Consider the following 25,288-nt stretch of genomic DNA (forward strand, 5'->3'; position numbering starts at 1 on the left):
TCTGTCCATGGCGGCAGGATGACGGCGCCTTCCTCCAGCAACCGGCTGAAGCTCACTCCCTCCAATTCACCTTTTCTCACCACCCGACGCCCGAGGTCTCCGCTGCGCGGCCGGCCCGTCTTCGACTCCCGCCTCTCGCTCAAGAGGGTTGTCGGCACCACATGCCGCTCGCCCACCGCCTTTGACGCCGTCGGAGCCAGCTTCGCCTACACCGCTGGCGGTGCCGTCGTGGTTGTCCGCGTCGACGCCGATCAGTACACCCAGCGATTCTACCGAGCCCGCCCCAATGTTGCCTCGCTCTACGCCTCGCCAAACGCGCCTTCTACACCGACGACGACGACAACGACGACCCCAAAGGCCAATGACAGCCGCAACCGTGTGGCCGCCGGCTACCGAGACTCCCACGGCGCGCCGGACTGGGCTGATGGAATGCCTAGGACGTGGACCAGCCGTGAGCGCATCAAGGCAGCCACCTGCCTGAGTCTAAGCCCGGACGGCAAGTATTTGGCTGTGGGCGAGACTGGATATGCGCCCCGGGTCTTAATCTTCAGCCTCCAGGACACATCCTCCGACATTCCTCTGGTCTCAATCAGCGAGCATGCGTTTGGCGTCAACGCCGTCGCGTGGTCCGCCGACTCCAAGTATCTCGCCTCCCTCGGTGCCGCCAACGATGGCTTTCTGTATGTCTGGAAGGTCGACCCCCGGAACGGCCAGACCAAGCTGTTCCAGCAAAATAGATGCACGTCCTACGTCAAGGACATGGTGTGGCTGGGCAACTCCCTCATTACTTTTGGCGTCCGGCACATGAAGATGTGGAAAATTGATGAAAATGCCGGCATCTCTCCGACGAAACCAAAGTTCCCGCCCGATCATCCTCCTCCTTCGCCAACTTCCCAAAAGACATTGCCTGGCCGGAATATCATCCTTGGAGGGCTTCTGGAAGCCACTTTTAGCTGCGCGGCCGTGGACGACAGCCGTCTCGTCATCTGCACCGAGGCGGGCGATGTATGCATTCTGGACGGCGACGATAGGCAGATGAAAGTCGTCTCCATCCTCAATCTTGACTTCTCTATATCAACCATCCAGTTGCGGGATAATGTGGCTTACGTTGGTGGAAAAGACGGAAGTTTCACCAAGCTCGACGTCGCTGGGCTCATGGACGGGCGCAAGGATTGTGTTATCAGCGCTTCCAAGACCTCGACTGGCTTGGTGGCTCTGGGTTTCATGACAAACCATTCAGTCACCATCGACGCCAGAGGTTCGATTGACGTCTGGGATTCGGACCACGTACCGGGCCAAACGGCTGAGCCATCGTTGCACATCAATATCCCTGGCCATGGAGATCCAGTTGCCGGTATCTGTCCCATGGACCGATTGAATGAGATGCAGGCGGCTTTTCTGACGTGGTCATACTCTGGGAAGGTGACATTTTGGGACCTGGATGGCCAAGTCAAAGTATCCATCATTGTGCCTCTGGAAGGCTTGAATGTGCCTGATTCTAACGCGGAGCCGGCGAATCAATTGACCTGCGTCAAGGTCTCCAAGAGTGGGCGCCTCCTGGCCACGGCCGACCGCCTTGGTGTGTTGAGAGTTACAGACACAGTCACTGGGGATTGCCTGCTCGATACCAAGGCTCACTCAGCTGATTGCACTTCCATCAGCCTGTACGAAGACGAGGGGAGATTCATCATGGCTTGTTGTGGTAGGGACCGCACGGCGCAGCTATTTCACCGTACCTCTACGGGCGGCACTATCGAGCATTTCCAAACAATTGAGTTTGCTTCGCGGGTCGTACAGGTGCTTGTCCCATCGGATGACAAGGTCATCACTTGCTCCTGGGACCGCACGATGCACATTCACGATCTGGTGACCAAGGAAGGGGAGCCTGACGCAATCGCGGCCATTCTTTCAAAGGTGGTCTCCCTCAAGGCGTCGCCAACTTCCATGACCGCGAGCTTGGATAATCGGACCTTATTTGTCTCGATGCTGGACCGATCTGTCTGCCAATACGATATCCTAACGGGGCGACCGATCAACTGCTTCAAGTGCATGGACGAGAGCGGTATAGAATCCGCGGTTCTCGAGTCACTCTCTATCGAGCAGGGTGCGCCCAGAGACTCTGACTTTCTGCTGGCCGCCTCCAACACGGACAAGTCGATTCGACTCTATGACTCCATTTCCGGGGCATTTCTGGACCGGGAATGGGGCCACACCGAGGCCATCAATGGCGTGGCCTTTGTGGATGACGGCGATGAAGGCAGAAAGGTTGTGAGTGTTGCTGCGGACGGGACCATCATGATATGGAGCCTCGATGTACATGAGCGGCAGAGAAGCAGAGAGCCGTCGCCGGCGAGAGAAGCAACTTCGGGCAGGCCGCCGCTGCGAAAAGTCCTGTCCAAGGCCGAGCTGGCAGAGTTCCAACGGCCTCGCGAGAACTCAACGGGTCAGCGCACCTCGCCGCCATCGCCGCCAGCACAATCTCGAACTTTGCGGAAGCGCACTTCCCGACTCAATCTGTCTTCTACCACCCCCGGCTCCAAGACGCCGTCGCAGATCAGTCCTGGCAACAGCCGGACCACAGACGACACTCCTTCACGTCGAACCACTGCAAACAGCCCTCCGCTGAGCCCGAGATCCAGACTGCATCGTAGGCCTTCGCTACCGGCCCTGGGCCAAGCAGCGCGCAAGAAGAACTCTACTCCCAACCTTCGTGGTAATGCCTCGTTGACCACAGCGACGGAACAAGCCTGCCGCACCTTGAGAGCGTACCGGAAGAAGCTCACATCCGCCGAGCCGATCAATCCAGATGCCCTTGGCGAGCTCGATCAGGAGCTGCGGTTCACCGCGGCCGCGCTGGGCGACCGCGCCATTAGGAGCAGGGCCATGAACGAGACTGTCCTGAGCGGACTTCTAGACCAATACTCTGAAAGGCTCGTCACTCTGCTGGACGAGAAGCTGCGCCTGACCGGCCAGCCCGCCGAGCGGGACACGGAGGCGTCAAGCGAGGATCGCCGCGGCAGTACTGACGAGACTTCAAGCACAACATCATCTTGATGATGGCACCTTTCACAATTCAAGTCTTTCCCCTTTTGTGTTAGCAACCTAGACCATGCAATAGTCTTTTTTTCTTTTGTACAAAGTGCCCGGTGCGGTCAAAGATCACCACATGGACAGAGCAGTCCACAAAATGGCGTTTAGGATTTCATTTTTCATAGTGGGAAGCTCTCGGGCGAGAGCCGAAAGGGAGCGGCGGACTGCTTCAGGAATGGGAGGTTCTGCTTTTACTGCGCTGATATGATACCACGGGGTGCAATTGGAGTTTATGGTTGGTAGATCAGTGCATTTCGGTATCTTTACATGGGATGATTCACATCCTTGGGAAGACGGTTGGTGCGGCATGCAGTGCTTTTTCATTGGGTTCTTGTCGTTGATAAGGGGGGAAGAGGTTCTAACATTGGGCATTCAGCGGGATAGCTCTGCGCGTGCGCGTGCGTCGACCTGATGCCTCTATCAAGCTTGAAATTACTCATGTACAAAAACTATTGTCAGTGAAGATACCCCATTTACGTGATTCTGTGCCATTGTGCTGTCAAACAAGTGCTTGTTGATGCTATTGATGCTGATGATGCTCTTCATGCTCGTTGCTGTGGCTGAAGGCTGTATCACGTGATGCCTCCCGCGATTGAGGCGTTGGCGTTATCCCTGCCCTTTCCGGTCAGCCGCGCTCTTTGTCTCTCCTCCATCTCCAGAGTCTAACCACGACCGACTTCGCAGCCTCGCGGAAAAAAAGGCTATTCGTCAATCACGTGACACAGAAGGACTCGGTCGCGACAAGCAAACACGACAGCGAACAAGAAGGTCGAAGGAAAGGAACGCAATCGCGCCACTGCTTCAGAGGGGATCGCAGCGCCTTTCAAAAGGAAAAAGCCGGATCGTGTCGAGCAGCCAGCCGCTTCGGATCAGATGCGAGGAGGACGTTGAAGCGACCGCCTGGAAAGCGACCGGAATCTGGAGCCACGGCTGCCTGTACGTTATTTTGCCTTGTTGCCTCTCTCTTTTCGCAATCGCCTTTCTCCTCCTCTCCCCTGCCATTTTGCGCGCAATGACGTAGTAGATGGAACAAAAGGGTCATTATCATTTTTCTAACAATGGTGCTTCTCCGTCCTGTTTGATGAAGAAATAGATCGTGGCGCCCATTTATCCTGTTGCGACGAAGCGTGACGGTCCCCTCGATCGCGGGCGAGGCGGACCTCGGGGCATGAACCACCAACAACCGGCCGCCTTCACGCCCCTCGAGTCGCTGTTCCTGTTCCAGAGCCTGCTTTCGCAGGGGGTCGACGGCGGGGCGTTTGCGCGCATCTCGGAGCTGCTCAGGGGCAACCCCCTGATCAAGAGCGGCGAGACGTACGATGCTGCGCGTCTGACGCCCGAGGCGCTGCAGCAGCAGTTTCTGGGCCTGCTGCGGGACGAGCTCAAGGGGGGCGATGCGGAGCGCATTGATGGGGGACAGACGACAGCGGCGGCGGCTGGGGGAGGAGGGGACGGGACGGGGTCGCCTCCTGGGTCGTTGAAGAGGAAGCTGGGGAGCCAAGCGGTGCCGACGCTCAAGGATATCTACGACAATCTCGATGTTCTGCCGACGATTATCGACCGGCTGTACGCGCGGTATCGAGACCACATGGTTGGGCTGATTCGCGAGGATGAGCGTAGGCTGGCCGTCTTGCAGCGGGAGATTCAGCTGCTAGAGCGCAGCGAAAAGGAGCGCCTTGCCAAGGTGGCCGCCAGCCAGAACGTCACGCCGACTCAGGCCCCACGAGATCCGAGGACGGCCGCGACGGCAGCGGTGCCGACGACGGCATCAGGGGTGCCCTCAGTCGCCGCTCCATCACCGTTACCACCTACAAATGGAGCTGCTCCCCCTACGCCTTCTCCAACACAGACACCGACGACAGCGCCTCCAGCCATCAGAAAGGGACCAACTCCGAATACGCCTGTGCCGCCGCCGAAGCCACCCGTTTCTGCCGTTGCAGCGCCCAAGGTCCCTGTGCAGAGCCAGCTGGCGCCTGCGACGACGCCTTCTCGACCGGCTACCTCACCGAAGCCGCCGCATGCAGCGTCCTCTGTGCTTCAAGCGCCTACCGGGGCTCCTACACCGCAGCCAGGCATCCAAGTGTTGCAACCGCCGACGCAGCAGCCGCCGAATCAGAGTATACCGCCCCGGCCAGAGCCGGCTGCACCGCAACCTCCAGCCGCGCCTGGAGCTACTCCCGCTCAAGCTGGATCGCTCAAGTGGGAGAAGCCCTACCAGCCTCCGCCAGCGGCGCAAGCTCCCCCAGCTGAGCAGCAGTTCTCACCACCGCTTCTCTCTACGCCGAGCAATGCCGGTTTACAGCAGGCTCACCCGTCCGCGCAACAGCAGCAACCTCCACCTTCGCCTGCACAGCAGCAGCAGCAACAGTGGCAACGACAGCCAGTACCTCATCCGCAACAACCTCCACAACACCCTCAGCACCCCCAACAACCTCAACAACCTCAACACCCTCAACAACCCCCACAACACCCACAGCAGCAGCATGTGCCATATCCTACGCACCCGCCTCAATCACCACATGGCCAGGTGGCACATCTGCCACGTCCCCAACCGCAACTTCAAACACAGCCTCAACAGCAGCAGCAGCAGCAGCAACAACAACAGCAGCCGCAACCCCGGCCACCCCCTGCAAAGTCTGTTTTGGTCCCCCCTCAGCCTGCCGGCCAGCTGGCTGCCCCTATACAGCCGGGACCTCCTCGTGCAACCGCACCAGGGGCTACGCAGCAAGCTCGTCCGCCATCGACAACACCGGGCTCGGGCCGTCCCATCCAACCTCAGCAACAACCTCAGCCTTACCCTCAGCAGCAACAGCAGAGCCAGCAGACAGCAGCCCAGCACCAGCATATCCAGAGAGCAGTGCAAGCTCAGCCATCCTTGCTGGCCCAGAAGTTCCAGCACATCCCGAGAATCCAGACACCGCGGCCAATTGCTTCCGCCAATTCCCCCAAAGGGTCGCCTTCGGTTACCGCTGCTGGATCTCCCGTTGCAAATAAGGGGGCTACTCCTGGAGCTGCCGCAACACAACGATGGCAGCCGGGCGCTTCCCAAGCACAGCAGGGAGCCCCTCCTCGGCCTGCTCCATCCCCTTCACTCGCGACAAAGGACAAGCCGCAGGGCCCACCATATGGTGCCCAAGCGCCGCGCCCTGCGATCCCAGAGCACATGATCCGGCAGGCGGCTGCTACGCCGGGACCTGTGAGACGACTCAGTCCAGCGTCTCCTGCACCACGGACGCCAGCACCGTCAAGTCCTGTATCTCTTAAGCGCGGATTTGGAACCAAGTGGGCATCGCACTCGACTCCGTCTACCCCCGGTCCGATTGCCTCAGAGCCGGAGAGTCCGGCTTATGAACCCGTTAGTCCTCCACTGCAGCGGCCCACGCTCGCAAAAGACTCTGCAGTCAAGGCGGTTCCTAAAATGGCCGTATCTAAGCCGGCTGCCACCGTCGAGGCAAACCCCCCAGCAAAGGTACCTCGGGGTCGGCCTCCACGATCGGTGCAGAGAAGCCGCGGGCCCAGTGCGACGCCCTCTGCCACGGGGACGCGGCGAAGCCAATCTGTCATTAGCCAAACAGACGAGCTGTCTCTGGATCACTCCATGACCAAGGTGAAGAAGGAGGCGGCGGCAACGCCGCGCCTTAGGGAGGAGACTGGCGATACGACTGCGGATGAAAGCATGCCCGGACGGGGCATGATGGGTACTCCCAGCAGTATGACCCGTGCTTCTAAGCGCAAGCGGCAGGATACTCCTACTGACCTTCAAGGCCCTCCCACGCACGTGCTGTGGACGCGAGGCTTCACAAAGGTGTCTTCGTCGGCCCTCGACCAGATCTCGAGCCATCGCGACGCCAACATGTTTGCCACCGCCCTGCGGGAGAAGGACGCGCCCAACTACCGGCAGATTGTCCTCCAACCGCAAGACATCACGTCGATCCGCGCCGCCATCAAGGCCGGCAACAAGGCGGCGCTGCAGGCGGCGGCGAACCTGCCGGGCGGCGATCCGGGCACGGCCAGCGTCTGGCTGCCCATCTCCGACGATCTCGTTCCGCCCCGAGGGATAATCAACAGCGCTCACCTCGAGCGCGAGCTGGTGCACATGTTCTGTAATGCGATCATGTACAACCCCGATCCGGATCGCGGCCCCGGGCCGGCATTCATGAGGCGGTCGCAGAGCGACGAGGAGGAGGTGGTGGGCTACCGGCTCGACGAGAACGGGGTGGTGAAGAACACGCAGAGCATGTTCCTCGAAGTGGAGAAGCTCCTGGGGGACCTGCGGGCGGCGGAGAAGGACCGCGGCATCCCGCCCATCTCGACGACGAGACAGGGCAGCGTGGCAACGCCGACGGCGGCGGCGGCGGCGGCGGAGGACACGGCCGAGGAGGAGGACGAGCTGGCTGGCGACGGGGACTCGACGTCGGCGTCGGGGACGACGGCCAAGAGGAGGCGCATCAGCACCAGGATTTAGAAGCAGCCTGTGCTCTTGAGGATGCTCGGCGAGGGGGCGACGGTAGCCACGGCGGCAGCGACGCCATTGACGCCGTCGGCAGCGACGCCGCCGCCGCAGAGGGAGTCGCGGAGTTTGAGGGCGTCTCGGGGCTCGAAATTGGCCAAATAGGTGTGTGATTTTGCTTGCTTTCGGATTCGGAAGGATTTTGGGGAAAACAAGAAGAAAAAAAAAGATTTGGGGGGCTGCTCTTCATGACGACGATTGGAGAGAATTAGGGAAGAAAGGATCATTTACGAGCGGTGGGCGTGCAAGGATCTTTTTGGGTTGGAATTGTGTGAAATGTTGTTTCCGAGTTGTGTATATACCAGCGCCCGCCCCCTCCCCCTTTTTACTTTACCTTACTCTTTCTTCCTCCTTTTTTTTTTTGGTTTGTTAAGAGTAATTGTTCAGAGAAGGAATATTAGCCTCATAAGCTTTACTTGTTGGTTTGCTTTGGTTAGCTCGTGAGCTGTGAAATGTTCGTTGTTTACATCGACGAGGGTATAAACTGTATGATTGATGTTCTACACTTGTCTATTATCCCCATTGTGTCTATCATGCTATAACGGGTCGAGGGTATCATATGTGCTCTTTTCACATTTTAACGATACGCTCACAATATCACTTCCAACGCTTTTGAAACAATTTGTCTTGTAAAACTGCAAGCTCACCGATCCAGCTTCGGACCTCGAACGGACGAAGTCGACCGGCTCATTGCAATCTTCATCGAATCCTGCGCCTTGTCCTTTGCAGGCGGCTTCCTGGGCCAGTCGGGACAAATGTCGATATTCTCCCTCGGGAACCACCACTCCAAGAACAAAAAGAAGAGATAGTCGACGACGACGCACAGACAAAAGAGCTTGCCGGCCCAGATGCCGCAGCCGTAGTAGCGCTTGAGCCGATCAATGAGGGCAAAGTCGCGGATGCGGCTGCCGTTGTTGTACCCGCTGGTGTCGAAGCCGTAAAACTCCTCCTCGCTGATGGTGCCGCAGATGCCGTCGTAGACGCGCTCGGTGCGCATGGCGACGTTGGACCACGAGTACATCTTCTTGACCTCGTCGTGGAACTTTTCGGTGCGGATCTTGCCGGCGCGCATGGCGGTGATGGCCTTGCCCGTGGCGGCGACGATGTCGTCCTCCTCGGGCTTGGCAAACGTCGTCATGTGCGAGGGGAGGACCTCGGGGATGCCGCCGACCTGGGTGCAGACGACGTAGAGCCCGCACGAGGCGGCCTCGACGATGACGGTGCCAAAGGCCTCGGTGAGGGACGGGTGCAGGTAGATGTGGCCGCGGGTCATGACGTCGCGGACGTCCTCGTGGCGGATGGGGCCGAGCATCTCGACGCGGTCCTGCAGCACGTTGGTCTCAATCATTTGCTCCAGGTCAATAGCCTTGGGGCCCGAGCCGGCGATGATGAAGCGCGTGTTGGGGTGGTTTTCGAGGATCCGCGGGATGGCCGCGGTCAGGAGGTCGGTGCCCTTGTTGTAGAAGAGGCGCGAGATGACGACGATGGTGATCATGTCGTCGGGGCCGAGCAGGCGCGGGGACGGCTCGGCCCTGAAGCCTGCTCCTTGTTCCGACGGCGCTGGATAGTCGCGGGGGCGGAAGTTTTCGCCGACGACGGCGTTGGGGATGACGGATACCATGAGGGGATCGAGAGAGGCGCGCAGAACGGTGTTCTCCTTGCTGCAAGGAAAGTGTGTGTTAGGATGGTGAAGCACAACGTGAGATTGTCGTCATCTGAACTCACCATGTATGGCTCACGCAGATGCTGTGATCCACGTCACTCAAGATGAACTTGAGCAGCTTATTTGTCAGAATACTCGCAGCATCCGCGAACCCAAAGAGCGAGTGATCCGTAAACACAGTTCTCAGCCCCATGGTTCTGGCATGCAGGATGCCCTCGTGACAGAGAGAGCTCAAACTGCCATGGCCATGGACGATTTCGATGCGCTCGCGGATGCAGATATTCCGCAGTATGGGGAAGAAGGAGAAGACGGTGGGGAAAGTGGCCTGCCGGTAGATGACGAGAAAGGGCACATGGTAGACCTTGAGACCGTTGTTGAGATAGCGGACGCCCTTGCGGTCGTCGTGGGCGTGGGTGATGATGATGACCTTGTGGCCTCTGTCGATGAGCTTGCTCGAGAGCTGGTAGATGTGAGACTCGACGCCGCCGGGCTGCGGGAAGAAGAAGTCGCTGACCATGGCGATGTTGTACGTTTTGCGCGCCATGTTGGTGTTTCCCTTCTTCTTCTTCTTTTTTCTTTTTTCTTGTCCTGATGTGCAAGAGAATCGCGAGAGAGTGAGGCTAGATGCTCTGGTTCGTGATCATGGGTCCTTGCGGTTGTGAGAGCGGCTGATGCTGAGGCTGAGGGTGAGATGAAGCATGTGAGCGTCTAGACTATGGCTTTAGCTTGCAGCTTCCACTTCTCGCATCTTTATGTTTCACGTCATATGAGTGAGTCGAAATCACGGTCGATGCACATCGGGATCTTGAAGAGACGGTAATAGATCAAAGGCTTCATCAAAGGCGGAGGATGTTAATGTAAGAAGAGCGTCGTCGGTTATAGGCTCACTCCCTCCAATTGGATACGTCTCCATCACTGCGATGACGCTAACCCGAAGCTGCGCGATAACGCTGGCGGTGAAGCGCGGCAGAATCCCGATAACAGCTCCCGTCGCCAAATTTTTGGACGAGCTGCTGCTGGGACCTCTCTCAATTGCTTCGCATTTTGCTTGGTTCAAAGACCGACAGAGAAGCTGTCGGCGCATTTGTTATCCCTGTTTCTGGGTCAATTTCCTTTCTTCTGCTCTTTGTTTGTTTTTTCATGTGTTTATAATCTTGCCATAAAAGCGCAATGTATGCACGGTATATCCCCTCAGCGGGAGGGCAGAAGTCTACCAGTAACAATCGAGAGCCTCTTCCTGTCGCGAAGCAATCGCCGGCGCCTCCTACAGCCTCAAGTGGAGATGGACTCTCCTACTCTCGCTACATACCCGGCGTGACGCCTCAGAAGCAATCCGAGACACCAACTGTCCAGCGATTCGAAGACGAGTCAGACTCTGCGAAATCGAAGAGGAAACGAGACGATGGGGAGCAGCTACAGGAGCCGCAGGACAAGAAGTCGAAGAAGGCGAAGAAAGCAAAACGAGATATCCAGGCGGAAAATCTAAAAGAAGACGAGCATGAAGAGGCAGAAGAGGGCGAGAATAAAGCAGAGCACATCGCCAAACACACAAGGCGGAAGGAGAAGGGCTCCGAAGCCGTCCCGGAATTACCAGAATCCGCAGAGCAAGAGAAAAAGGCCAAGAGGAGCAAGGAATCCGAACCGAATGGCGCTGGAGTGAAAGAGAGCAAGAAAGACAAGAAAGAGAAGAAGAAGGCGAAGAAAGAGAAAAGGCAAAAAGACGCATCCGATGAGGCGGACAATGGGTCTACTTCCGAAGACCAGAACCCAAAACAGACCTCAGACACTTCCAATGCCCATCTCGAAGACTCTGAAATGGTAGATGCAGAGCCCGCCACAACAGACGGCATAACCCCCGCGCCCCAAGAGCAGCAACCCAAAAAGCCCAAGAAAGAAAAGAAGAAGAAATCGCAAAACGTCCCCACGGACGAAGCAGAGGGAGCAGAAGAAGAAGAAGAAGAAGACACCCGACACAAGGCCGTCTTCGAGCGCCTCGGCAAATCACTCAAATACGCCGAAATCCTCAAAGAGCAAGGCATCGACGAGGAACCCCAAGAACCAACCGAGCTCCACGGCCTAGAACCCCTCCCACAACCCGCGCGCACCGCCCCCAGCGCCGCAAAACCAACATACGAGATCCTCCCGCCGTGGCTCTCCGCGCCGATCCGCGTCTCAGTGGACACGCGGACGCCCTTCACCGAGCTGGGCATCCTCCCCAAGGCCGCGCGGGTCCTCGAACAAAAGGGCTACACAGAAGCTTTTGCCGTGCAGACGGCTGCTCTGCCACTCCTTCTCCCCTCGAACAAGCAGCAGCAGCCCGGCGATCTCCTCGTCTCGGCCGCAACAGGATCGGGAAAGACGCTGGCGTACGCTCTACCCATTGTGCGTGACGTGAGCAACAGCGTCGTCACAAGACTGCGTGCGCTCGTCGTGCTGCCCACGCGCGAACTCGTCAAGCAGGCCCAAGAGGTATTCGAGCTCTGCGCAAAAGCCTACGAGGGCGAAGACAGGAAGAGAGTCCGCGTGGGCATCGCCATCGGCAACCAGTCCCTGGCTTCAGAACAGGACCTCCTCGTCGGCAGGGAGACGCGCTACGACCCTGAAGCGTACAAGCAGCTGGAACAAGAAGCATCAAGCTCATCATCATCATCGCCCAGCAGCCAAGACGACTTAGACGCCCTCCTCCTCCTCAGCGGGCCCGACCGCCGCGCCAACCCCCGCCTCGGCCCCTGGCAAGGCCAGGTCATTGACTTTTACTCCAAAGTCGACGTCCTCATCTGCACCCCCGGCCGCCTCGTCGAACACCTCGACCAGACCCCCGGCTTCACCCTCTCCCACGTCCGATGGCTCGTCGTCGACGAAGCGGACAAGCTCCTCGCGCAGAGCTTCCAGGGCTGGCTCGACGTTGTCCTGGACAAGTTCAAGACGACGACCAGTCATCACAGCAGCAGCAGCAGCAACGTTTTGGGCGCCAGAGACTTTCCCGACATGCCGTACTCGGGCGTCCGCAAGATTTTGCTCAGCGCCACGCTGACGAGGGACCTCAGCCTGCTGAACCAGCTCGCGCTGTGGAGGCCGCGGCTGATTGTCCTGGAGAGCAGCGGGCAGGATGCGCACGTCGCGGAGCATTCGCTGCCGGAGGAGCTGAGGGAGTACGCGGTGAGGGTGCATGATGCCAACTTGAAGCCGCTGTATCTGCTTGATCTGCTACGAAGCCAACACATGGCTACTACTAGTGGAGACGACGGTGAAGCTGCAAAGAATGAGCATCTTGCTACGAAGGCTCAGTCGGACCCAAGTTCAGACACTAGTTCCGACGACTCAAGCTCCGAGTCCGACTCGTCCTCTGATTCAGACTCGGACTCGGACGCTACAAGCTCAGACTCGGATTCGGATTCAGACACGTCCTCATCCTCATCATCATCATCAAGGTCCACCAGAAGCAAGACCAAAACTCAATCCCGCATCCCCTCCAAACACTCACCCATCCCCCGATCCCTCATCTTCACCAAGTCCAACGAGTCCGCCCTCCGCCTCTCCCGCCTCCTCGCCCTCCTCGACCCGTCCCTCGCCACGCAAATTGGCACCCTCACATCCACGACGCCCACCAGCGTCCGGCGAAAGACCCTCCGCGCATTCACCACCCCGTCCTCCCCGCTGCGCCTCATCATCGCGTCCGATCTCGTGGCTCGCGGTATCGATATACCAAAGCTGCCACACGTCATCAACTACGATCTGCCGCCGAGCGTGGCTGGTTACGTGCATCGTGTGGGACGAACTGCGCGTGCGGGACGACAGGGTTGCGCGTGGACGCTTGTGGGTGACGGGGAGAGTGGCTGGTTCTGGGGCAAGATTGGCAAGAGTGCGGCTGTGAAGAGGGCGCAGAAGGTGGGACGAGTCATGATTGAGGAGATGAGCGAGGAGAGGATAGAAGAGTATGAGGCTGCGCTGGAGAAGCTGGGCAAGGAGGCGCTCGAGTCACGGAAGAAATAGAACAGGTTACCGGGAAACAAGACACATTTAGACCAGTTGTCATCAAATACCAAGCAAGATTCATATCATAACCGTGTCGGAAAAAAAGCACTTTTCCAGTTCATGTCGCCGCAAAACACATTGCTGGAATCCGGGATTCCGTCCCAAAGCAAACATTCATAACGCAGCTTACTCGTCGTTCCAGGCGTTTCTCTCGTGATGAATCGTGGACGGCTCGACCCGCGGCCTGTTGTCCTGGTCGTTTGCTGGCAGACTCTGATATCCTCGGGGATGAGGTGATTCGTCCTGTCGCTCGACAACCTCGTCTGCATCCGTCACGTCTTCCAGCAGGGGACGGCTTTCGCTGTGACGGATGCGCTGTCGTCGGCCCCAGTTGATGGAACGCCATGCATTCCACCAGTTTGTGCCCTCTCTGGTCATGAGGAGGCTCAAGATCTACAAAGGTTCAGCATGAGTTTCTGTAGACAGAATCATGACAGCAACTCACCTGCAGCAATCCAACCGCAACGACAACTCCAAAGTCAGCTCCGGCGCTACTCCGCAGCGCCGCCCTCCACGGCCCTCTACAAGCCTGACTCCTTCCAAACATTTCCGCACATATACTATACTTTTGATCAGGCTTGGGCCAAGGAAACGCCCTGTCCTTGACGGAGTTCAAACCGCAGCAATTCAGCGTATCCTGAATAAGTCGAATCGACTCCCCATCCTTGGCACGAAACATGCGCAGCCACTGGTTATCCAACAAGCACTCGACCGTCGTCGAAGGAAGCACATCCTCAAACAGCAGCGTCGCGAGGACAGTCGTCAAGAGCCCCTGGAGAGTCTGCAAGATCGTGGGGCTGAGGCGGTGGAAGGGGTTGGACGAGTGGTGCGCGGAGTGCAGGAGCGTCGGGTAGATGTACGAGTTGAGGAGGGAGATGATGGGGAGCAGGACGGTGAGGATGGTGATGGCGGGATTGATGGGGAGGGAGAGGTGGGCGCTGTGGAAGTGGACGACGCTGGTGATGGATTCGTGTAAGCTGAATGTTCGATGAGAGAGGGGTTTGGTCGAGACTTACGCTGCGACGCCGAACAGGACTGCGCTGCCCTGGTTGAGAGGAGAATCAAGGTCAGTATCTGAGGAGAGAGAAAAGAGAGAGAGACAGAGAGAGCTCTTGGGACAGCTGCGTACCAGCAGAAACACGAGGCCCAAGCCAAGTGCCATATTTCGTGGTGTTTTGCGAGCCCAGCACTCGCTCTCAACAAGTCGTATAGTATCGTATCGTGGTCCCCGTCAATAGCAAACAATATGTCGGCTACTATGTGTGTGTGTCTCCAATATACGCGCGACGACAGTAAAAGAAAATCAACAAGATCAAGCGAGAACAAGCAATAGAACAAAGAACAGAGGTGATGGAAAGAAGAAGAGTCGAGACGTTGGGGAGCTTTCTCCCCCCCCCTCCCCTCCTTGTCTTATGTCACCGGCAGTGGCGCTGCCCCATTGGGTGACTGTGGGAGGCCGACTGGTGTAATGATACAGAGAGTGACTTGTCTCGTCCACCGTATTCACATGCAGCGGATCCGTATCTATACAGCACAGATGCAGGATACCTTGGTGATGATAGCGGGAATATGTCCTTTGAATGTACAGTTGATGAAATGACAGGTCTATCAAAGTGCAGAGAGTGCCGTACCTACTAGGTAGGTACTTACTCGTTCATAGCCCGCATCTGTATGGTTGGCGCTTCTGCAATGTGACGATGCCGGTGGAAGAAGAAACGTGGATGATGTAATGAATGCGACGAGAGCTGCGAGAAAGGCGATCCATGCAGAGGAATTCCCAATCAGTCGGTGAGCCTTATAAAAGGAAAACACAGCGTTTTAGATTGTGAAAACTTGGGTTCTTATTGACACGAACATCAATCACTTACTGGAGAGCGATCATGTTCTTGGTGGCTGATTACCTTGAGTAGGGCAGTTAGTAGACGGGTGTTAAAAGTACGCCATCAAGGTTCGCAGTCTTTTCTCTATGCCAAATATTCACCTCTTTTCTTCTTTCACTTGTGAAGTATGGGTTACTCGATGCGTTTGATGCTGTATAGATGACAATCTTTCTCACGATAGCATCCTCTCCCTCCAACACCGTCAAAAGGTCATCCAGGTTGAGCAATTCAGTAAGCTGGTTTTGATCCGAACTGACATCTAGTGATTGTGCACACCAAACAACCGACGGCTAATTGGCATAGGCGTGGATGTCACATCACCCGCATAAGCACGATAAATCAATCACATTCTCCAGAACCTCTGCGTGGATGTCATACAATTTCATTCAGAAATGAAGGCTACATAACAGACATGGAAACAACATGCCCCGTCCCATAGGTACTCATATACTACTAATCGTGACAAGCTGCTTCTCCCTTTGGTTGGATATCATTTTTGTTTGGATTTTTTGCTTTTTGTTTTGTTTTGTTTGTACAAGCTTAGAACAAGGGACCGCCCAGGCGAATGGCGACAGACTTGTTCTGGGTGTAGTTGGCCAGCGCAGCCTCGCCCAGCTCGCGGCCAAGGCCAGACTCCTTGTAGCCGCCAAAAGGCATCTGGTGGTGCAGCAGGTTGTAGCAGTTGACCCAGACGGTGCCGGCCTGGAGGGCGTTGCTGACGCGGATGGCCGTGTTGAGATCCCGCGTGTGGACGGCGGCGGCCAGACCGTAGTTGGTGTCGTTGCCCAGGCGGATGACCTCCTCCTCGTCCTTGAACTTGGCAATGGCGGCGACGGGGCCAAAGATTTCCTCGCGCATAATCTTCATGTCGGGGTGGACGTTGCTGAAGACGGTGGGCTTGATGAAGTAGCCCTTGTCGCCGTGGCGCTCGCCGCCAATCTCGACCGTGGCACCCTCCTCCTTGCCCGACTGGATGTAGCCCATGATGCGGTCAAACTGCAACTGGCTGACCTGGGGGCCCTGGAAGGTCTCGTGGTGGAAGGGGTCGCCGACCTTGTTCTTGAGGGCGCGCTCCTTGAAGGCCTCGAGGAACTTGTCGTAGATGCCCTCCTGCACAAAGATGCGCGTGCCGGCGCAGCAGGTCTGGCCGTGGTTGTAGTAGATGCCAAAGTTGACCCATGAGATGGCCTGCTCAATGTCGGCATCGTTGAAGACAATGTTGGGGGACTTGCCACCCAGCTCGAGGGTGACCTTCTTCAGGTTGGAAGCGGCGGCAGCCTTCATGATGGAGCGGCCGACAATGGTTGAGCCGGTGAAGGCGACCTTGTCAATGTCCATGTGGGCGGCAATGGCGGCGCCGGCCGTCTTGCCAAAGCCGGAGATGAGGTTGAAGACTCCGGGAGGGAAACCAGCCTCCTTGACGAGTCCGGCGAAGACGAGAGCTGACAGGGGAGTCTGCTCAGCAGACTTCATGACAATGGTGTTGCCCGTGGCCAGCGCAGGTCCAATCTTCCAGGCAAGCATGAGCAGGGGGAAGTTCCAGGGAATGATCTGACCGCAGACACCAAGCTATATCGGGGGAGTTCCAGTGGTTAGCAAATCTCAGCTCAGCTTCTCGGTAGGCTACACTTGTTGCTCGTTCTTGACTTACAGGCTCCTGGCGGGTGTAGTTGAACATGTCGGGGGCAATGTCCAGCGTCTTGCCCTCGATCTTGTCGGCCCAGCCACCGTAGTAGCGGATGCATCCAACGACGGCGCCAACGTCGCCCCGGGCCATGGTGATGGACTTGCCATTGTCCAGAGACTCGACGGCGGCGAGGAGCTCGGCGTTCTTCTCGGCAAGATCAGCGAGCTTGAGGATCAGGCGGGCTCGGTCGCCAGGGGAGGTGGTTCTCCATGTTGTGTTGAAGGCCTTGCGGGCGGCGGCCACGGCCAGATCGACGTCCTTCTCGGTACCTTCGCAGACGGAGGTGATGACCTCCTCGGTGGCGGGGTTGACGACCTCGAACTTTTTCTTGTCGACACCCTCAACAAACTCGTTGTTGATGAAGCTGTTGAGTGGAGGCTGTTAGTTGCTTGCTGGTGCCGATATAGAAGAGTGAACCAGAGAATAATCAAGAGGCGGGACTCACAGGCCAATGGGCTGGGTGTAGGGGCCCGTGATGGGGGTGTTGAGCTCGACGGTCAAAGCCATGGCGAAGGTTGTATAGGTATGATGAGACGACGAATTGAAGAGAGAGAGAGAGAAGGGAAAGGAAGAGAAGATGGGAGGCAAGAGGATAATGAAGGAAAACGAAGATCCAAGAAATTGGGTGAGGGGCAGGAGGGGTATTTATGACGAAAGAGGGAGCGCGGTGAAACAGCTGCCCGATGCAGGAGAGGATGGAGGGAAGGAGTACAAAGTCGTGAACGTGATGGGGAACAAAGCTGGGCCAATGTATTCGCAACTCAGTGCCCGTATCTGGATGTACATACGAATGTGCGTACCTATGTAGGTACGAGACCAGCTCCAAGGTCCTCCCTCCTTTGCCTCCTCCGGCCGCGTCGACGTGTTGGAAGCGGGGGCGAATCGTCTCAACCTCAACAACCCGGACAGACCAGGACCAGACCAGACGCTATTACCCCAGCCGTTTGCCCTGTAATGTCGGGTCTGCTGTGTGTACTCGTACCTGTACGACCCAGGCGTGGATACGGCCTCGGGACATGGGGTGCGTGTCGACGGGACCCTCCGTGTCGACGACGGCTTCAGCCTTGAGCGGATTGATAATCCATCCAGCTGCAGACGAGGACTCGTACCGCCCCGGTACCGGTACATGTGTCCCTTAGAACCTATCTATTACTGAACTATAGTACCCCCCGCGAGCAGCAGCAGCAGCAGCAGCAGCCCATCAATCTCTTCACCAACCTCTACAGTTAGTAGCGACGATAGCCGCAAGAGCTGGCTCCAGCCCATTGATCCATCCCCATCACAAGGGCCCTTTCGCACTGGCTCGTCTCGTCCATCCCGCCCACCGGCTAGAGCGCCAATTGCATTGAGATCCGCAGCGGGACCCGGGCTGCCGGGGGGACCCAGAGCCGCCGGGCTAGGGTCAACTTGGGTAATAGAGGCCAAGAGGCTGGAGTTGAGGAGTCGTACACTAGAACAACCTACTGTACAGAGTTGGGTGGACAAGACTCGGTTCGTCAGGGGAGGCGACAACTCGTGCGCAATTCGTTCTCTCCCCCTCCCCCCACCAGCTTCTGAGCCACCTTTGCGTCAAGCTGCCCTTTAGTGCGGTAACTGTGTTGGTACTTGGAAATACTAGTCCCCTCTCCTCTCTCTCACAGCCCCCCCAGACGAATCACGGAGGTCAAACAAGGGCGAGTCTGGGGTCTTGAGACGGTACCCCGCAGCTTTGCCCCGGGGGGGCTCATGATGGCATCCACGTCCGAGGCGCTTTTACGTTTACCCAGATGTCTTTCGATAACCCGCGATTGCACGGCATTCCTGATACTAAGTACCTTAGTACATAGTAACACTAATATCAACCATGCTCAGCAGCAATCCGATCCTCCTCCGTACGCCCTATCGTGGGAGCCGTCATGCGTAATACTAATAAGAACTGGTGGCCAGATGCAGTGAGATGTGATGGCAGATGCACCCTTGCGTGCCGCGTCTGAATAATAATCCTGGTACTATTGCCTCTGCTCTTCTCCGCATTCGCATGCATCTGCGTCCACGGGCCAATCGTCCGGTCTCCCGCCAACCTTGTCGGCGCATTTCGCATGGGGGCAGTATGTAATAGAGAGTATAGTATTCGTATGTATCACAGACAAAGCGAGACTGATCGTCTTGACGCCGAAACAGCCTGCACCTTGGCTACCCTTTCGTCCAGCCCCAGTCGACTGCTGACAACATGAATGAAGTCAAGACTTCGTTGGTGGCCAAGTCATGCAGCGATGCGCCGTTTGTAATCAAACCGTCTCGAGCTTCTCAAGAAAGCCGAACTGCCCGTGAGTCCTCATGATGTCGCTCATTGTGCTTCTTGAGTACCTAGATAGGCAACCAAGCATCTCATCGTCAAAGGTTGCATCTGCACGCCAACGCCAACGCCAAGCACCTCCAAGACGAGTCATTGCTTCACCACAATGTCCGATACAAATCAAGCCTCAACGGGAGCTGTCCGGTGAGCGGGATGTTCCGTGTCTCTCGCGGTGGCTCCCCCCATTTCTCAGCGCGCATCATGTTATATCGCAAATCAATCCATATGTCCGGCAGATGCATCTCGAAGCCACACAACAAAGATACCTAATACTAGCCAGAGATGCAGAGATGCCTCCAATGGCCGGCCACTTTGAATGCGAGGTGGGCTTCTCCCGCTTCCGGAATCAGCTCGGATTCCTCCCTTTTCAGCGGCTCAGGATACTATTACTATTACCCCGCTCCCCCTCCAGATGCCCGCCAGGCCTCGAGATGGCACCCGACTTTCCTGCATCTCTAGAATGTCGGGTGCTTTGCTTCCTTTCTGCGGCCACTGCGGCGATTTTCGTATCACTTACAACTACCTGGTAACATTAGTGTGGCTCTCTGTGCCACTGGTTGGCTAGTTCCCACGGGGGGGGACATGGAGAACATGGAGAAGACATGGAGAAGCAGGATTCGTACAGTACGGTACTGCTAAGGTAGTCCACACCACCCCCAGAGCCCAGAGCCCAAGCCAGCAGTACTCGTAGCAGCAAGTAGTGGTACGAGAAGCCAGACTGAGCAAGGAATTTCCCATACTGGTAAGATCCTACCTATCTCTCCCTCTCCCTTCCTAGTGGTCGAATCGTACGTCCGAGCCCGTGATCCAGGTCGCTTCTGGAATAGGTTGCTGCAGTCCTAGCCCGTTTCCCCAGCTTCCTTGCAACCGGCAATGCGCAATCCTGCGAGCTTCGATAATATCCGTCTCACCGAGAGCTCAGCCATTCGCTTTGCTGGATGTCGCCGGTCCTAAGGAAGTATGCAAAGATGGGTATTAGTAGAGCGTGTGATGCAGATACATGCGATAGCCGCAGCTTGGACAGGCATACCCTGGGACAACATGCCACTGACTGGCCCTGCTGCCTTGGAATCTCTGCAAACAAGGAGTACGAGTAACAAATGGCAGATTGCAATGCCATTCGCAACAAGCGAAGCCTGGTATGTACTAATAACTCGCAAGAAGCATCGATCGTACAGTATCTGGGCTTTGCGACACTGACAAACCCCGCGATGGACCGGAACGGGGCTCATCCACCATCAACCACAATCTCCCCCCTATCGCACTCCACCGCTAAACAGGAACCACGTGCGGCTACAAGCCATCGCGAGCCTTGAACAGTTTCGTCAAGGTAAGTAGGTATAGTGTCTGTTCTTTGTAAATGTACTTGTATTACGAGCACACGAAATGTTCCGTTGGATTGCTGGCGCAGCGTCGATGCTTCGCTACCTACGCGGAACTACCCACCACTGAGCGAGGTCGGTGCCTGGCCTCGGCTATTCGGTATTACTTTGTGCAGCGATTTGGGTTGGAGGACGTCCTTTCGGTGGTAAACGCCGAATTGCCTTTTCAGGATCGCCGATGAAGTTGCGTGGCGTATCCTTGACAAGATGACCAACTGATAGCAGAGATGTATTGTAGCAGGGTCTCGAGCTCGAATCTGTCCTGTCTTCATATCTAAGAATTGTTGATGACAAGGCTTGAAGAGATGGAGGCTTCAAGTTGAGTGATACAGATACATTCAACACTTTTTTGCACCTTTCCCAGAATTAAAGACTGCCTCTTGAGATCCAAGTGGTTAGGCGTCACACTTCACACTTGACTAATAAGACAGACTACTTAGGTATCACATACATACACCCACGAATCCAGCTTTTTCTCTCCTCCATTTTCCCTCTTTTCACGAGGCCTCTTGGGAGTTCATTCAAACTTCTGACTTTGACCCAGCAAGTGACATCCGACCCTCCGCAAGTGCTTACACAAAAACCGTGGGGACCGACGGCAACTTCCCCAGCCAGTCATCTCCCCCGTCGAAGCCACACATCACGTTATTTCCACGTCGAGTGGAAGAACCCGTCAGCAAATAGACTACTAACGGGGAAAGATGGCACGAGAACGCTAAAACCCCGGGAAACGATTATGCTCTCCACGATCTGATCTGATGCTGACAAGAGAACGCCGTTTGCCTGGTATTACTAATCACGTCTACCCTATAGATGAAAGGCAAACACATGATGCAGACATATGATTCGTAGGCTGTAAATACTAAAATGAATATGCAATGTGGCATTCCCTTGTTTATAACGCCGCGGATTATTCCTTTTTTCTGAAGAGACCCAACTTCAGTCCACTGATATACATATTTACCAAGGCATGTGGTCGATATTCGAGTACCTACCTACCTGGCCCTAATATAGCCGACGGGAAATATCATGTATTTGGCTTACACGAGGTCCCTCGTTACAATTTTCGTGCCTATCTTGGCAGACCTCTTCACAGATTTGGCTTTCTATACTAGGCCAAAGTACTCTCGAAACTCTCCAGGTAGGCATCAGGGCGTGCAATCATCAGCATCTCAGTACCGTGTATGAGCACGCGAGTACCTCTACATGTACTTGGCGATACAATCTCCTCGTATGTCGGCAACGTAGTCTTTCCCAGCAGCTGTCAGTAAGTAAGTGGCTCAGTAGGTCCCCCTGTTCTTGAACGTAAATGTTATCTGATACTCTTCAGAAATCCGCCCAACTTCTCAGTCATGGTTTCATCTATCCAATTCTGGACTCCATTTGTAGAACATCCTGCCAAAGGCAGCCCGCACCGTTGCAAGGCATTCTCCATTTCCCTCAACTCATACGCAGTCACTAGGCCTACTCAGCAAGTACTCTCATGTATGATAACCGTCACAGGTGTTGGGTCCCTGGAACTGCCTCCCCGCTGGACAACTTGCAATGCCAATGCCAGGTTACATCTTGTGATGGACCACTGGCAGCAAATTCTCCCCTCCTGAGAAGCAACATAACGAAGATAACAGCTAAACACCCCAAAGTGGGAAACTGGGAGCTGAACACCTCAGACAGGGAGCTGAAGCCCATACATCAGACATGCCCAAGAACATCTCATCTGCAACAATAAAGCCGAGCACATCATGTAACGACATCTTGCGTATAATACCCGAGACGTCACATGGCGCCTGCGTTGACCGGGTTCCATCGTAACGGGAGGGGAGCTCTGCTAAATGCTGTGCATGCCGACTGCAGCTAAGGCAATGCGACGAACATGTGGTTGCAGGCACCTCTAATGCAGTCCATCACGTTTGTCAGAACTGGGGTCTGCATGCTGCTTCAAATCAAGGTCATGATTACGGGAGGGTAGGTAGGTAGGTAGATGCCATAGCGTCAGTGAAAGTGTAAGCTGCCTGGTATTACGAGAGGGTTTACTAGCATAATGAACCAAAGCAACCAAAGGATAAGGTAGATTGGGTTACGATTGAGGAATGCAACAGTAGATTACGGTCTTTGATATCATTGACTGCAGGAGCATTCGCGAAGAAGAGATATTCAAGAAAGAAAGCAAGATAGAGAACAGGCCGGCCATCTATCACCCAGACTGACGGATCGCTGCAACTATCAGGTACATGCAAGGTCGACATATCCAACATTGTCAGGCAGCCACATATGCCGTGAATGTTACTGCACATGTTGAATGAAACATGTCGTTGTAGGTACCTGCACTGCAGTCATTCAAGTTTGCCGGACTGGTGTTGCGTCTTGCTTCACTACCGGCGTCATAGAGGGATAGGTGATGCCACAACGTTCATGAGATGGTTGATGCGCCTGGTTTCACAAGAGAAGTCTCCATCAGACTGAGCTAAGTAAGGGGCAATAGACAGGTCATGTAGATGATATGATATGTATTCATGGAATGCAATCGACAAGTACAGCCTTGGTATCATTGAAACAGGCAGCATCCACTAAGTCGATACAAAATCAAGCACGCTCCCTGAATCAAGGAAGAAAAGAAATATAATAAGTCAGGGGTATCAATACTCAGGCTGACAAAGCGCTGCAATCAGGTACATGTAAAGGAGACGTATCCAACATGTCAGGCGTTGATCGTCCCCTCACAGCTCACATGGGTCAGCCAAGGCTTTCACTTCTTCACCGGAATGTAGTGCTTGTTGCCAATGGCCTTGTCCCACATCGTCTCGAGAATGCCACGCACCGGCCTCCTCTTGCCGGCGCCCGTCTCCATGTCGGCCTTGAGCTTGTCGTAGACGGAAGGCAGCGTCTCCGCCTTGTACTTCCTGCGCATCGCGTCGTAGACCTCCTTGTTGTAGATGAGCCAGAACTCGTCCTCGGTGTAGTATGTCCGGGCGTACAGGAGCTTGGCGCCCATGAGCTCGGCGCTTCGCAGCTCCAGCTTGCGGTTGAGTTCGTAAAAGGCCTTGGGGTCGCGGGGTCCGCGGCCGTAGACGCCCACGGCAAAGATACGCTGGTCCGAGACCTCGTGGACACGCGGGTTGAAGCGAGATGTAAGGCCAATCTCCTTTGGAGACTTGCAAGGAGCCAGGAAGATCATCAGCTCCGGCAAGGTGTCGTTGACGAAGCTGATGAACTCTTTGACGGTGCTGGCCGGAATACCGAAATCCTGCACGACATACTCGTTGGCAAGGCCCGTCTTGTGCAGCGCATGGTAGCACGTGCGGCTGTCGAGAAAAGGATCGGCCAGACGGCGGGTGATGGCGTTCTCGGGCACATGGAAGTGCTTAAAGGCCAGCTTGCCACCCCAGAAGGCGCCGTGGTCGTAGCGGAAGAGGTAGTCGGGCGTGTACATGTAGAGGTCTGTGGGCTTGTCGCGCGTCGGCTGCTTCTTGATGGCGGCCTCGATGGTGTCGGCAAACCAGTGAACCTCCATCTTCTTAAGGGGAGCCTTGCCGTTGGGCAGAGTGGAGACGAAGCGGCCAAACATGACCACGATGACGCCCCTGCGGAAGTAGACGCCATCGATGAAGTGAATGGACTCGTCCTTGGTGGCCTCCTCAAACATGTCGTGCGCTTTGCCGACGTCGTCCACCAGCTGGATGTCCAGCCTGACAAAGGGCGTGGCCGGGATCAGCTCAATCGTGAGCAGGGTGACGATGCCAAAGGTTCCCAAGCTGCCGGCAGCATGCTCCAGCAGATCGGCGTTGTGCTCGCGATTGGCCTTTTCCAGCGTGCCGTCACCGAGCACAATCTCAATCTCGGACACGGTGTTGTTGAAGAGGCCGTAGCGGTACATGCTGCTCTCGCCGGAGAAGCCAGAGTAGCCGCCGCCGACGGTGATGCCCTTGAACTCCATGACAATCTTGGGCACGACGCCGTGCTTGAGGGTGTGGGCGGCCAGGGCGTCCATGGGCACCTTGGGCTCGGCCTGCACGGTCATGGTCTCCAGGTTGACGGGGAAGAGGCGGTCCATGCTGCTCGTGTCGACGATGGCGTCTGCCTTGAAGGACAGCGGACGCGTCGAGCTCGTGGAGCCATGGTAGACGCGGAAGGGCTTCTTGTTGTCGTAAAAGTGCTTGACCTGCTGCTGGATCTTGGCGACGGCAGCCTGGTGCTCCTCGAGAAGCTTTGCGGGATTCATGTTGGTCGATCTGGGGGGGTATCAAGTTGGTACTAATAATGAACAAGACGGGCGATGGGTAGGGACAGATGATGGATTCGCGTCACAGAAGCAGTGAAACCACGATGTGCCTAGACAGCAGGAAACGAAGACAATGCCCAGAGATGGCCAGCTCAGTCCGACTTCAGGACTGCTGGAGGTGGGAACTGAACAAAGAAAAAACAAAGAAAAAACAGGAATTGGGAGGAGATGCCGTGAGGATGTGACGTGACGCAGCAGCTTGCATCGGCACAGGGATTGGCGCTGCAGCTGCAGGTGGCCATTGTTCCGACAAATTAGGGGGGCTGGGCTGCTGACGTGCCTTGCCAACCCCCCTGGAGCTTCACTGCAGCTGAGCGATTCCGGGCGCCGTTGATTTCTCCGGCTTGTTGCCGTGATGGCTGATGACTGGTGAGACCGACGTGAGACACTCAAGGCCATGGCCAATGGTCTGACACTGTGAGCAGAG

The 25,288-nt window shown here is 56.1% G+C and overlaps 7 protein-coding genes across 7 annotated transcripts; 3 read left to right on the plus strand and 4 right to left on the minus strand.

Moving 5' to 3' along the window:
- Window positions 1-18: 18 nt before the first annotated feature.
- On the plus strand, window positions 19-3,054 carry TRIREDRAFT_62809 (uncharacterized protein; the record flags this gene model as incomplete). Its single annotated transcript, XM_006965933.1, has 1 exon — window positions 19-3,054. One exon carries the CDS (start codon window positions 19-21, stop codon window positions 3,052-3,054), a length of 3,036 nt encoding a protein of 1,011 aa, XP_006965995.1.
- Window positions 3,055-3,669: 615 nt separating this feature from the next.
- Window positions 3,670-7,555, plus strand: TRIREDRAFT_122255 (uncharacterized protein; the record flags this gene model as incomplete). Its single annotated transcript, XM_006965934.1, has 2 exons — window positions 3,670-3,714; window positions 4,184-7,555. The coding sequence occupies 2 exons, from the start codon at window positions 3,670-3,672 to the stop codon at window positions 7,553-7,555; spliced, it is 3,417 nt and encodes a 1,138-aa protein (XP_006965996.1).
- Window positions 7,556-8,243: 688 nt separating this feature from the next.
- Window positions 8,244-9,807, minus strand: TRIREDRAFT_63341 (glycosyltransferase family 4; the record flags this gene model as incomplete). Its single annotated transcript, XM_006966056.1, has 2 exons — window positions 8,244-9,261; window positions 9,326-9,807. 2 exons carry the CDS (start codon window positions 9,805-9,807, stop codon window positions 8,244-8,246), a joined length of 1,500 nt encoding a protein of 499 aa, XP_006966118.1.
- A 626-nt stretch (window positions 9,808-10,433) lies between these two features.
- Window positions 10,434-13,256, plus strand: TRIREDRAFT_4244 (uncharacterized protein; the record flags this gene model as incomplete). Its single annotated transcript, XM_006965843.1, has 4 exons — window positions 10,434-10,699; window positions 10,817-12,331; window positions 12,450-12,454; window positions 12,517-13,256. The coding sequence occupies 4 exons, from the start codon at window positions 10,434-10,436 to the stop codon at window positions 13,254-13,256; spliced, it is 2,526 nt and encodes an 841-aa protein (XP_006965905.1).
- Window positions 13,257-13,424: 168 nt separating this feature from the next.
- On the minus strand, window positions 13,425-14,619 carry TRIREDRAFT_78681 (uncharacterized protein; the record flags this gene model as incomplete). The annotated part of the gene is made up of 4 exons (XM_006966057.1): window positions 14,428-14,619; window positions 14,315-14,343; window positions 13,744-14,254; window positions 13,425-13,691 (listed from the first exon to the last, which is right to left on the minus strand). The coding sequence occupies exons 1-4, from the start codon at window positions 14,458-14,460 to the stop codon at window positions 13,425-13,427; spliced, it is 840 nt and encodes a 279-aa protein (XP_006966119.1). The 5' UTR covers window positions 14,461-14,619.
- A 1,099-nt stretch (window positions 14,620-15,718) lies between these two features.
- On the minus strand, window positions 15,719-17,420 carry TRIREDRAFT_78683 (aldehyde dehydrogenase; the record flags this gene model as incomplete). The annotated part of the gene is made up of 3 exons (XM_006966058.1): window positions 17,311-17,420; window positions 16,830-17,229; window positions 15,719-16,747 (listed from the first exon to the last, which is right to left on the minus strand). The coding sequence occupies exons 1-3, from the start codon at window positions 17,370-17,372 to the stop codon at window positions 15,719-15,721; spliced, it is 1,491 nt and encodes a 496-aa protein (XP_006966120.1). The 5' UTR covers window positions 17,373-17,420.
- Window positions 17,421-23,328: 5,908 nt separating this feature from the next.
- Window positions 23,329-24,897, minus strand: TRIREDRAFT_78685 (uncharacterized protein; the record flags this gene model as incomplete). Its single annotated transcript, XM_006966059.1, has 1 exon — window positions 23,329-24,897. The coding sequence occupies exon 1, from the start codon at window positions 24,799-24,801 to the stop codon at window positions 23,329-23,331; it is 1,473 nt and encodes a 490-aa protein (XP_006966121.1). The 5' UTR covers window positions 24,802-24,897.
- Window positions 24,898-25,288: the final 391 nt, after the last annotated feature.

This window comes from Trichoderma reesei (assembly GCF_000167675.1).
Source record: "Trichoderma reesei QM6a unplaced genomic scaffold TRIREscaffold_11, whole genome shotgun sequence".
In the NCBI taxonomy this organism is placed as follows: Eukaryota; Fungi; Ascomycota; class Sordariomycetes; order Hypocreales; family Hypocreaceae; genus Trichoderma; species Trichoderma reesei.